The sequence below is a fragment of the Chiloscyllium plagiosum genome, unplaced genomic scaffold (assembly GCF_037043375.1).
Source record: "Chiloscyllium plagiosum isolate Xiang-an unplaced genomic scaffold, Cpla_swu_hap1 HiC_scaffold_22, whole genome shotgun sequence".
NCBI classification, from domain to species: Eukaryota; Metazoa; Chordata; class Chondrichthyes; order Orectolobiformes; family Hemiscylliidae; genus Chiloscyllium; species Chiloscyllium plagiosum.
Genome location: NW_028270160.1, coordinates 13,651,126 through 13,664,120, shown reverse-complemented (window position 1 = coordinate 13,664,120; position 12,995 = coordinate 13,651,126). Strand labels below are relative to the sequence as shown.

General features: G+C 47.1%; 1 protein-coding gene across 1 annotated transcript in view; it reads left to right on the top strand.

Annotated features, from left to right (window-relative positions):
* LOC122561411 (slit homolog 1 protein-like) overlaps positions 1-12,995 on the top strand; it is a 320,580-nt gene that overhangs the window by 289,692 nt on the left and 17,893 nt on the right. Inside the window, exons 30-35 of the mRNA XM_087998766.1 lie at positions 505-598; positions 2,205-2,342; positions 4,926-5,163; positions 5,568-5,698; positions 8,965-9,119; positions 10,605-10,893. Of these exons, the coding sequence (XP_087854892.1) occupies positions 505-598; positions 2,205-2,342; positions 4,926-5,163; positions 5,568-5,698; positions 8,965-9,119; positions 10,605-10,893 (1,045 nt within the window). The remainder of the gene's footprint in view (positions 1-504; positions 599-2,204; positions 2,343-4,925; positions 5,164-5,567; positions 5,699-8,964; positions 9,120-10,604; positions 10,894-12,995) is intronic.

Genomic DNA, 12,995 nt, shown 5'->3' with positions numbered 1-12,995 from the left:
TTTGCATTTCTACAGAATCTTTTGCAATCTGATACGGTTTACAGCCAATTCCGTATTTTTTCTTTTGACATGTAGCCACTGCAGTAATGCAGCAACAAATGTATACACAGTAGGATCCCAGAAACAGCAATTTGTTGGTGAATGTCAATTCTTAAAGATGTTAGTTGAAGGATTACTATCAGTAAGAATACCTCTGTTCAACATAGTGCCATGGCATTTTTTAAATTACGCCCAGGAGTGTAAACAGGACTCTAGTTCATCACCTCCTTTGAATAACAGTCTGTCTGACAGTGCAACACTGCCTCAGTGCTGAGTAAGTGAGCATTTACCTATATGTTACACTTGGGTTACTGGGGTGAGATTTGAACCTGAACCTTTAGTTCCATTGGTGAGAGTTCTACACACATGGTCACCATCGCTCCGAAGCTGTTCCAGAGCACGTTGTGGATGTTCGATATGAGCTGCATCCTGACCCAGGTGTGACCTTGTTCTCTGTCTCATTAGGTGATCTGTGTGAGGAGCTGGTTGACCATTGTTCACCTGAATTAAACCCTTGCCAGCGAGACCCCAAATGTGCAGTTACTGCCGAGAGGCCCAGGTAAGTACAGAATTGGAACTAAAATGGTCTACTCAGGTCAAACACTAACTATGTTATAGGTTAGTCAGGGAATAGGTTCAGGTTTTACTAAGATACTGGGTGGATGCAGAAGGCTCCATGAACTAGTCTGGAAGTGAAAACGTTTCACTCCGTGTCTAACCCCATGATATCCCTGTCCTGGGAGTATATGGTGGGGACAGTGTAGAGAGAGCTTTACTCTGTATCTAACCCCATGATATCCCTGTCCTGGGAGTGTATGATGGAGACAGTGTATAGGGAGCTTTACTCTGTATCTAACCCCATGATATCCCTGTCCTGGGAGTATATGGTGGGGACAGTGTAGAGAGAGCTTTACTCTGTGTCTAACCCCATGCTGTTCCTGTCCTGGGAGTGTATGATGGGGACAGTGTAGAGAGAGCTTTACTCTGTATCTAACCCCATGCTGTCCCTGTCCTGGGAGTGTATGATGGGGACAGTTTAGAGAGAGCTTTACTCTGTATCTAACCCCATGCTGTCCCTGTCCTGGGAGTGTATGATGGGGACAGTGTAGAGAGAGCTTTACTCTCTATCGAACCCCATGATATCCCTGTCCTGGGAGTGTATGATGGACACAGTGTATAGGGAGCTTTACTCTGTATCTAACCCCATGCTATCCCTGTCCTGGGAGTATATGATGGGGACAGTGTGGAGGGAGCTTTACTCTGTATCTAACCCCATGCTATCCCTGTCCTGGGAGTGTGTGATTGGACAGTGTAGAGAGAGCTTTACTCTGTATCTAACCCCATGCTGTCCCTGTCCTGGGAGTGTATGATGGGGACAGTGTGGAGGGAGCTTTACTCTGTATCTAACCCCATGCTATCCCTGTCCTGGGAGTGTATGATGGGGACAGTGTAGAGAGAGCTTTACTCTGTATCTAACACCATGCTATCCCTGTCCTGGGAGTGTATGATGGGGACAGTGTAGAGAGAGCTTTACTCTCTATCGAACCCCATGATATCCCTGTCCTGGGAGTGTATGATGGGGACAGTGTGGAGGGAGCTTTACTCTGTATCTAACCCCATGCTATCCCTGTCCTGGGAGTGTATGATGGGGACAGTGTAGAGGGAGCTTTACTCTGTATCTAACCCTGCACTGTCCTTGCCCTGGGAGTGTTTGATATGGACGATGTAGAGGGAGCTTTTCTCTGTATCTAACCCTACACTGACCTTATCCTGGGAGTGTTTGATATGGATGATGTAGAGGGAGCTTTTCTCAGTATCTAACCCTACACTGACCTTATCCTGGGAGTGTTTGATATGGACGATGTAGAGGGAGCTTTACTCTGTATCTAACCCTACACTGACCTTATCCTGGGAGTGTTTGATATGGACAATGTAGAGGGAGCTTTACTCTGTACCTAATCCCGCACTGACCTTATCCTGGGAGTGTTTGAGGTGGATGGTGTGGAGTGAGTTTTACTCTGTACCTAATCCCGCACTGCCCTTGTTCTGGGTAGTGTTTGATACATCCAATGGATAGGAAACTGCAGGGGTTTGCACTGTGTCACTGGGTCCCTGACCATTCCAATCCTAATTCCCTAACGGAACTCTGGCTCCATGTTTTGCAGATGTGAATGTAATTCTGGATCTGTCAGAGATAACTGCAGTGTTGCTGTTGACAACTGTCAGGATCACAAGTGTCAGGGAAACAGTGTCTGCATCGATGGGATCGATGGGTATACCTGTCTGTGCTCGGAAGGTTACAGGTGAGTGATGAGGATGTTTTACCCATTTTTTGACTCCATTTGGAAAGACAAGGGCAGTAGAGTTTAGATCAGAGTGGTGCTGGAAAAGCACAGCAGGTCAGGCAGTATCTGAGGAGCAGGAAAATCGACAGCTCAGCACTGTCCTTATGACCTGTCCTAGCTGCCAATCTCCCTTCCCACCTATCTGCTCCACCCTCTCCTCTGACCTATCACCTTCATCCCCACCCCCATCCACCTATTGTGCTCTTTGCTACCTTCCCCCACCCTCCCCTCTGACCTATCACCTTCATCCCCACCCCCATCCACCTATTATACTCTTTGCTACCTTCTCCCCACCCTCCCCTCTGACCTACCACCTTCATCCCCACCCCCATCCACCTATTATACTCTTTGTTATCTTCTCCCCACCCCCCCCCCCACCCCCCATATTTATCTCTCCACCCTGGAGGCTCCCTGCCTCCATTCCTGATGAAGGGCTTTTGCTCGAAACATCGATTTTCCTGCTTCTCGGATGCTGCCTGACCTGCTGTGGTTTCCAGCATCTGCAGTCCTCACTTTTGCCGAAGGGCAATAGATTCCCCTCCAAGCCGCTCACCACCCTGACTTGGCAATATGTCGCCGTTCCTTCACTGTCACTGGGTCAAAATCCTGGAATTCCCTCCCTCGGGGCATTCTGGGTCAACCCACAGCAGGTGGACTGCAGCGGTTCAAGAAGGCAGCTCACCCCCACCTTGTCAAGGGCAGCGAGAGAGGGGAATAAATGCTGGGCCCAGCCAGCAACACCCATGTCCCCGCGAGTGAATGAAAAAGATAAGAAATCTTGGGTTTGGCAGCAAATTGAAATCAGCAATTATACTGATTTCAGAAACATACAACAGAGCAAGGCTTGATTCATCACCAACAACAACAAATTGCACTTTGTGCTGCACCTTCCTTGTAATAAAACCTCCTGAGGAGCTGCGCATATCATGATTAGCAAATAACAAATCACAGAAGGAGACATTTGGCCAGGTGACCAGGAACTTGATTCAAGAGGTAGGTCTTTCAGGCAGCATCCAAGGAGCAGGAGAATCGACGTTTCGGACATGAGCCCTTCTTCAGGAATGAGGAAAGTGTGTCCAGCAGGCTAAGATAAAAGGTAGGGAGGAGGGATTTGGGGGAGGGACGTTGGGGGGAGGTGTAGTTGCAAGTTTTGCATCCCTCCCCCCTTACTTCCCTCCAAGGCCCCAAGGGATCCTTCCATATCCGCCACAAATTCACCTGCACCTCCACACACATCATTTACTGCATCCGCTGCACCCAATGTGGCCTCCTCTATATTGGGGAGACAGGCCGCCTACTTGCAGAACGTTTCAGAGAACACCTCTGGGACACCCGGACCAACCAACCCAACCACCCCGTGGCTCAACACTTCAACTCCCACTCCCACTCCCACTCCACCAAGGTCATGCAGGTCCTTGGACTCCTCCATCGCCAGACCATGGCAACACGACGGTTGGAGGAAGAGCGCCTCATCTTCCGCCTAGGAACCCTCCAACCACAAGGGATGAACTCAGATTTCTCCAGTTTCCTCATTTCCCCTCCCCCCACCTTGTCTCAGTCCCAACCCTCGAACTCAGCACCACCTTCCTAACCTGCAATCATCTTCCTGACCTCTCCACCCCAACCCCTCTCCGGCCTATCACCCTCACCTTAACCTCCTTCCACCTATCACATTTCCAACGCCCCTCCCCCAAGTCCCTCCTCCCTACCTTTTATCTTAGCCTGCTGGACAGACTTTCCTCATTTCTGAAGAAGGGCTCATGCCCGAAACGTCGATTCTCCTGCTCCTTGGATGCTGCCTGACCTGCTGCGCTTTTCCAGCAACACATTTTCAGCTCTGATCTCCAGCATCTGCAGTCCTCACTTTCTCCTAGTAGGTCTTTCAGGACAAAGTTAAAAATCACACAACATCAGGTTATAGTCCAACAGGTGTACTTGGAGGCCCTATAACCTGGTGTTGTGTGATCTTGAACCTTGTCCACTCCAGTCCAACCCCAGCATCTCCAAGTCATGGTTTTTAAGGAGCATCTCAAAGAGCAGGAACAGCAAAGTGCAGAGATTTAGGGAGGTAATGCTGGATTGATTGTTATCAGACGTTTCGCAACGAGGCCAGCATTGGAGGAGAACACATTTACTGGTGGGTTGTGGGTCTGGAGGAGATTGGGGGAGATTTAACATCTTTGACTGCCGGGTGCTATCGAAGATCAGTGAGCACAGGCGTGTGAGGGAAATGGGATTTGGTGTGCGACAGATTACAGAGCAGCAGAGGTCAAATTTAAAACGTGACTCAATTAAGAGATTTGTGATCAAGGATGAGAAATCTTGTGAAATGTTTAAGAAATTAAATCAACCTTAAGGCTGACACCTCACAAAGGAGCACTTGTGGGAGCTACGAGAGACAATATCCCAGCAAGCAGAAGTTAAATTGTAATATTTGAGCAAAACCTATGAGCAGCTTGTAGCAATATAATGATTTTTTTAATCAGCTCTGGTCTATACAGTGCCCTCTATTTCTGTCTGTGTCTCTCTGTCTCCACCCAGTGGCCGTTTCTGTGAGCTTCCCTCCCAGGCTTCCTCAGACTCTGTCCAGTGCCAACTGCAGGACTGCCATAACGGTGGACAGTGTGTGAATGTTGGCGCCCGCTCCCTTTGCCAGTGCCTCCCAGGCTTCGGAGGGTCGCGGTGTGACAAGCTGGTCAGTGTCAACTTTGTGGATCGGGACTCCTACCTCCAGTTCACCGAGCTCAAAAACTGGCCCCGTGCAAACATCTCGCTGCAGGTCAGTCTGTGGAGAGGAGCAAGGAGCGAGTGCTTTAAAGTGTGTGAAATTCTTAAAAACAGCTTGTCAGTATTGTCTGGGGAATCCAGAACATGGGGTGGTGAGGGGAGAGCAGGGTCTCGTGAGAGGGGTCAATTATTTAGGACTGAGATGAGGGGATGTTTCTTTAAAGGGTTTCGAATCCTCTACCACAGAGTTATGGAGTGTATTCAGGGCAGACATGAGCAGGTATTCAGATACTAAGGGTAATGGGGAGGGATAATGGAGTTGTTGAAGGATGGAGCTGGCTCAAGGGGCTGAATGGCCTCAACCTACAGCCTTTTCTTACATTGACTAAGGGCAACAGCCAGTGAACATCCGACAGAAGATTGTTATTAACAGGAAGGTGACATTGGCTCCTCCAGGTCTCGACTGCGGAAGATAATGGGATCCTCCTCTACAACGGAGACAATGACCACATCGCAGTTGAACTTTACCAGGGCCACGTGCGGGTCAGCTATGATCCTGGCAGCTACCCGAGCTCAGCTATCTACAGGTAATGACACGCGGGGCTGAGATTCGCCTCTCCTCAACAGGTATCATTCAGTCTGTTCACTTCTTCCCCATAATTGCAGCCCACTCACCATTACCCTCTCCCTTGCTTGTTTCCCCATACCTTGTCCTAATATCCATTCAGTGAAAGCTGGTAGGCCAGGGGAGGCATCATAATCCTGCTTTTGTTGACTGTGTCTTCTGGAGAATATTCCTTTACAGATTCTCTGCGCTGGGTACATATTTTATTTTCTCACGGGGTGTGGGCACCACTAGCACTGGTTACTGATCTCTAACAAGCCTTAAACTGAGGAGGCGAAATTGGTGATGTGGCGATAACATCACTGGACCAGTAATCCAGAGACCATGGCAAATTGTAACATTTGAATTCAGTAAAAGCAAATCTGGAATTTAAAAGCTAGTCTAAGAGTTGATTTTTGTATAAACCGCTCTGGTTCACTATGCCCTTTGGGGAAAGCAATCTGCTGTCCTTACCTGGTCCGGTCTACATTTGACTCCAGACCCACAGCAATGTGGTCAACTCTCAACTAATCCCCTGGTAAACTAGTGATGAACAAGTGCTCACCAAAATCCCCATCCTCCAGGATTTACTTTTTTAAAAATTGAATCATCCACATTGCTGTGGGTCTGGAGTCACGTGTAGGCCAGAGTGGGTAAGGCTGGGAGACTGGTCCCAGAAGTCGCTGCTGTGCATGGGAATTGGAGTCACACACAGTCACTGGGAAAATTAGCGGGAACATCGCTGTCAGATTTTCTTTCCTGAAGTGAATGTACATGATTCTGAGAGGGGGTAGGTATTGAGACGATGTTTCCACTCATAGGGAAATCTCAAACTGGGGGACAACATTACAGAATAACAGGCCATTCATTGAAAACAGAGATATAAAGGACTCTATTATTCCAGAGGATGGTGAATATGAGTAACTCCCTCATCACACAGAGGTGTAGGGGCTAGATCACAGAATGTCATTAAAGAGGAGTGAGGTCAGTTTTGAAACATTGGGCAGGTGAGGGCTATGCTGAGCTGGACAAAAGAGGACTTGAAGTTTGAGGCCAATCAGCCATGATGTTGTTGGACGGTGGGTCAGGCTTGGGAGGATAGATGGCCCACTCCTTGTGTTCCTATGGATGGTTCATTGTCACTATTCCCAAGATCCCAGATGTTCTGAAGCTTGGGAGGTTGAGAGGTGACCTTACAGAGGTTTATAAAATCATGAGGGGCATAGATAAGGTGAATGGCAGGTGTCTTTTCCAGAGTGTGGGGGATTTCAAGACTAGGGGCATGTTGTTTTATGGCGAGATTAAAATTTTAAAAGGACACGGGGGGCAATTTCTTTACACAGTGAGTTGTTCGTGTGTGGAGTGAACTTTCACACTGAGTGGTTGATGCATGGTTATGACATTTAAAAGACTTTCAGAGAATTGCATGAATAAAAAAATGCTTGGAGGGTTATGGGCCAAGCGCAGGCAGGACCAGTTTAGTTGAGGATTATGGTCAGCATGGACTGGTTGGACCGAATGGCCTGTTTCCGTACAAGGGGGCATAGCTTTAAATTAAGGGGGGGTAGGTATAGGACAGATGTTAGGGGTAGGTTCTTTACTCAGCGAGTCGTGAGTTCATGGAATGCCCTGCCAGTAGCAGTGGTGGACTCTCCCTCATTATGGGCATTTAAGCGGGCATTGGATAGGCATATGGAGGATAGTGGGCTAGTGTAGGTTAGGTGGGCTTGGATCGGCGCAACATCGAGGGCCGAAGGGCCTGTACTGCGCTGTATTCTTCTATGTTCTATGTTCTATGTTCTATGTATGACGCGATTGTTCGACCAGCTGCCATGGTGGGATTTGAACTGAGGACTAGAGCATTCACAAGGGCCTCAGGACTACACAGACAGTGACACTGGCATGATGCCACTGCTTTCCCAGTTAAGGTGATCGCTGGCAAAGGCTGAGAGGCCATATGGAGCCTCAGCTCCCTGCATTCGTATAGCAGCTTTCTCATCTCCAGACTGCCCCAGCATGCTTCAGAAGCCTAGTGCTTTCTAGAGGGCACACCCTGTTGTAATGTAGAAAACATGGCAGTCAGTCTATCTACAGCAAGCCTCCACAAACAGCAATGAGGGAGTGGCCACATGCTAAATAAAAACCGAAAGAACTGCAGAAGCTATAAATCAGAAACAGAAGTGGCTGGAAAAGCTCGGCAGGTCTGGCAGCATATGTGGAGAGAAATTTGAGTTAATGTTTCAGGTCTCAATATCCTCAAAGAGTCACTAGACCCGAAATATTAACTCTGATTTCGCTTCACAGATGCTGCCAGACCTGCTGAGCTTTTCCAGCAACTTCTGTTTCTGTTAATGACGACCTGCAGTGTTTTTGGGATGATAGCAGGAAGATGGAGCTGTTGTGCAGCAGTGGGTGCTGACCCTCTCATTCAGAAGCTGCAGGTTGAAATCCCACTCTGGGAATTGTTGTAATGTGGACACAAACCAGTTGCCGATCAACTGACAGATCTTTGCAAAATACCTGTGAGTGTGTCAGCCAAGATCTCTGTCCACAAGCCATGGAGTCGGGCTTAACTGTAAAAGTCCATATTTTTAATTTTTCTGTATTTTTGATTTTCCATTTTTGAAATGGGAAAAGGGTTGTTTCAAAAGCCAAGAATTATGGAGAAGATTACTGAACTTTTTAATAAGCAGGTTACCTGACACTCTAGGTGCAGTAGATCTTGACAAACCAAAAGGACCATCTCAGTGAACCCTCTGGACTATCGAACTGCCTTCCCGGTTTTTCCTCCACTCTTAACACCAACATTTTTGTGTCTGCTTGTATGTGAGTGTGGTGGTGTCTTGGGGGGGAAGGCATTGGAATTTTATAAGGGTACAGTTCCCTGTCAGCAGTTCATAATTGTTTACCTCCTGCTAGAATCTATTTCTTTGTAATTAAACAGTAACCTTTGTTAAGTACAGAAACCATGCTTCATGCTTTTGGCAACCTGGGTCTAAGGGAGAGGTAATTTGAAGAATGTGGCGTACTTTTATTAATCTTTAATTTCTTTGATGACTTCCAGAATAGTGGGGCTTGTTTCCCAGTGAGGATGTGACAGAACCCACAATCCCCTGTCTATAAAGGAAGGGTGCTTCCCAATGAACCATATTTAACCCTTTTGATTTACTCACTGGTTATTGAATTGCATGCCAGGGGAAGATTCTGTGGACGGGGACCAATATGTTTATGTTTCTGTGCATTCTACAGCCTGGAGACGATCAATGATGGACACTTCCATACGGTCGAGATTGTGACCTTGGACCAGATGGTTAATCTCTCCATTGATGGTGGAACCCCCAAGAGCATGGAGAGCTCTGTCAAGCAGTCGACACTCAACCGCGAGACACCCCTTTACATTGGAGGTAAGATGGGAGCAGCCATGCCAGACGGACTCACTCCTCATCCTTCAGCACACTCAGAGTTCCCGTCATCAGGAACTGTCCCCAACCCCTTAAAATGTACCCAGGCCAATAAATCTGATACGTCTTACTTAATTCATTCTTGAGGTGTGGGTGTTGCTGCCAAGGCCTGGTATATTTTGGGCATTCCTATTATCCCTTGAAGGTTGAGCTTTCTTCATTATTAACAAGGGCTTTCATTTGATTAGCATGGAGGGGCAAGGCATTGTGATGATGGACTTAAAGAGATTATGAGATACGTGGTGTCACATAAGATGAGATATAATCTCATTGAGCAGCAGAACGGGCTCCAACAGGACACTGATATATTCACTGAGTTCTGCTTATAATGTAAGAAAGGTGAGCAGCATTCGGTCCATTTCTGCTGCACTCCCATTTATTAGGATTTGACTGGCATTTAACACAGTTCCACACTCCACTGATTATCCATATCCCCCTGGATTCTCAATCCCAATATAGGTGTGGAAGAAAGTGCCCTGAGGCTGGTGGGGAGGGGGGGGGGGGGTGGGTGGAGGTGTAGTGGAGTTTACAGTAAGCACGGTGAGTGGTTCTCGAAGCACTGCAGAGGCTGTTAGTGACAGAGGTTTGCAAAGTGGAAACCCTGCATCCGAGCATTCACACTTCAGACCAGAAGATGTCAGTACAGAAATAGGCCACTCAGTCCACTGAGTCTGTGTGTTCATGCCTGATCTGATAATCCTCATCTCCACTCTCCTACTTTTCCCCTAGTGCCCTTGATTCCCTTCCTCCACCTCAAGCGCCCCTTTAATTCAGACTTTAGGATCGAATAGAAAACTGACATTAAAAACAAGTCTATCAAACCCAGTCTTAACTCTTAAACATCCACAACCTTCCAGGGTCGAGAATTCTAATGTTTCACAACCATCTGCATGAAGATGTTTCTCCTTATCTCAATCTGAAGATTGAGACTGGATTCTAAACTCTCCAGGGCGAAAGTGAGGACTGCAGATGCTGGAGATAAGAGTTAAGATGAGAGTGGTGTTGGAAAAGCACAGCAGGTCAGGCAGCATCTGAGGAGGAATTTCTGATGAAGGGCTTTTGTCCGAAACTTTGATCTTTCTGCTCCTCGGATATTGCCTGACCTGCTGTGCTTTTCCAGCACCACTCTCATCTTGACTCCAATCTAAACTCTCCAACCAGGGGAAGCAGTCCTCGTGATATCAGAATCCATAAGAACATGACAAAGGGTCAGTTAGACTCGAAACGTCAGCTCTTTTCTCTCCTTATAGATGCTGCTGAGATTTTCCAGCATTTTCTCTTTTGGTTTCAGATTCCAGCATCCGCAGTAATTTGCTTTTATGCATAGGAATATGATGTGTTCCTTGACATATCAGTCAGATTCATTTCCCGGTGAGTAGCTCTCTGTGTACCCGTTTGTGATGGTTGCATTTCCGTTCCCGTGCCCAGGGATGCCCGTCGATGTGAATTCTGCGGCCTTCCGCCTCTGGCAGATCCAGAATGGGTCCAGCTTCCATGGGTGCATCCAGAACCTCTACATCAACAACGAGCTGCAGGATTTCACCAAGACCCAGATGAAGGTTGGTGTGGTGCCAGGCTGTGAACCCTGCAGGAAGATCATCTGCCTCCACGGTATCTGTCAGCCCCAGGCAGACTCTGACCCTGTGTGCCACTGTGAGCCGGGCTGGTTGGGACCTCACTGTGACCAGCCACTCGGTGATCCATGCCTGGGACACAAGTAAGTCGCAAGATATGACCTTAAGTCACAACTCTCACCAAAACCTGTTTGCTTATTACCCCGTCCCTGTGCTTTCTGACCTATCCAGTTAAGGAGCATCTTTATTTTGAACCTTTCACACCATGCATCTCTCTGATCTTCTCCAAACATCTCAGTTTACCCAATTCTGGCATCTTACCGTTCTGAATTTTAATCGCTTTACTGTTGGTGTCTGTGCCTTGAGTTGCTTGGGCCCTGAGCTCTGGAAATTCCAAACCAAAACCTATCCGTCTCTCACTCCTCCTGTCTGTCAGACCCTCTGTCTTTGACAGAACATTCAGTCACCTGCTGTGTTAACCCCTTGCATGGATCAGGGTTAAACTTTAAAAGTGCTAGCCAATTATTCCCTCTCATAAACATAAGAACACAAGAATTAGGAGCGGAGTAGGCTGTCTGTCCCTTGGAGCCTGCTCCACCATTCAGTGAGATCACAGCTGATCTTTTCATGGCCTTAGCTCCACTTACCACCCCTAACCCCCGTCCCCCCGCTCCCCATCACCCTCAATTCATTTACTGTTCAAACGATTATCTATCTTAGCTTTAAAAACATTTACTGAGGAAGCCTCAACTACTTCACTGGGCAGGGATTTCCACAGATTCACAACCCTCTGGGTAAAGAAGGTCCTTCTCAACTCAGTCCTAAATCCGCTCCCTCTAATCTTGAGGCTATACCCTCTTGTCCTAGTTTCACCTGCCAGTGGAAACATCCTCTCTACTTCTATCTCATTTATTCCCTTCATAATTTTGTATGTTTCTATAAGATCCCCCTTCATTCTTTTAAATTCCAATGAATATAATCCCAGTCTCCTCAGTCTCTCCTCATAAACCAATCCCATAGCCTCTCCCCATAGCCTTCAACCTTGTTTCTTTCGGTATTAATCAAGTTCCTGTTTGAAAGCTAATACTGAATGTGCTTCTGAGACTCATTGAAGTCGTGCATTCTAAAAATTGAACCGAGCACGAAATCTAGGTTAGGTCTCTCAATGTTCTGCACTGTCAGTGGTGCCACTTCACAGGTGAGACATTATCTGAGGCCCTAGCTGTCTCCTCCAGTAAATGCAGAAGGTGCCACCAACTTTTTTTGGAGAAGTTCAGGGAATCTCTCCCCAATTCTATCCTAACCAACATTCACCTCTCAATAAAACAGAATACCAAATTATCAGGCCCTTTATTGGTTTGTGGCATCTTTGTGTGCAAATTGAATGGTGCATTTTACTACATTACAACACAGGATACACTTCACAAAATGTGTCATTTTCTGTAAAGGGTCTTGCAGCCCTCCAAAGATTCTTCTATAAACCATTAAAGATGAGAGACAGGGGTTTTTCTGCAGTCCATTCAGGAGTTGTGATTTTAATATTCTCCACCAGAGGTCAGTCTTTTCTTTGCCAAGCCTGTCATACAGCAGAGGTACATTCATAATGAACCTTTACAGCTCCTCCCAGTCCAGCCCTGCCTCTGTCTGTTCACCACCTTCACCCTCCTCCCCTATTTGTCTATTGCTAATAGCACCACTATGCATGACGCTGAGGCTCACAGACCAGAAGGAATTCAGTGTTGCTACATTAGTTGAAGTTAAGTGTAGCTCATATAACTAACTTCAGTGAGACCAGCTCAGGATGAGGACATATCTTTAATAAGGTAAAGCTCCAGATTTTGCCACTTCAGAGTAAGACTTAGCTACAATTCACCCTAAGGTCGATCAGCCTGTCAGGCTGTGTCCATTCACTGGAGTCCAGGTACAGGAGGGTGTTTGTGGAATTTGCTGCCTTCAGAAACAAAGCTGGATAAAGTTGCGAGACTATGAACTTAAAGCCCCAATTAGTTCATTACAGAGTCAGAGAGATGCATAGCACGGAAACAGACCCTTGGTCCAACTCGCCCATGCCGACCAGATATCTTAACTTAAGCTAGTCCCATTTGCCAGCACTTGGCCCATATCCCTTTCACCCTTCCTATTCATGTACCTATCCAGATGCCTTTTAAATGCTGTAATTGTACCAGCCTCCACCACTTCCTCTGGCAGCTCATTCCATATACATACCACCCTCTGCATGAAAAGG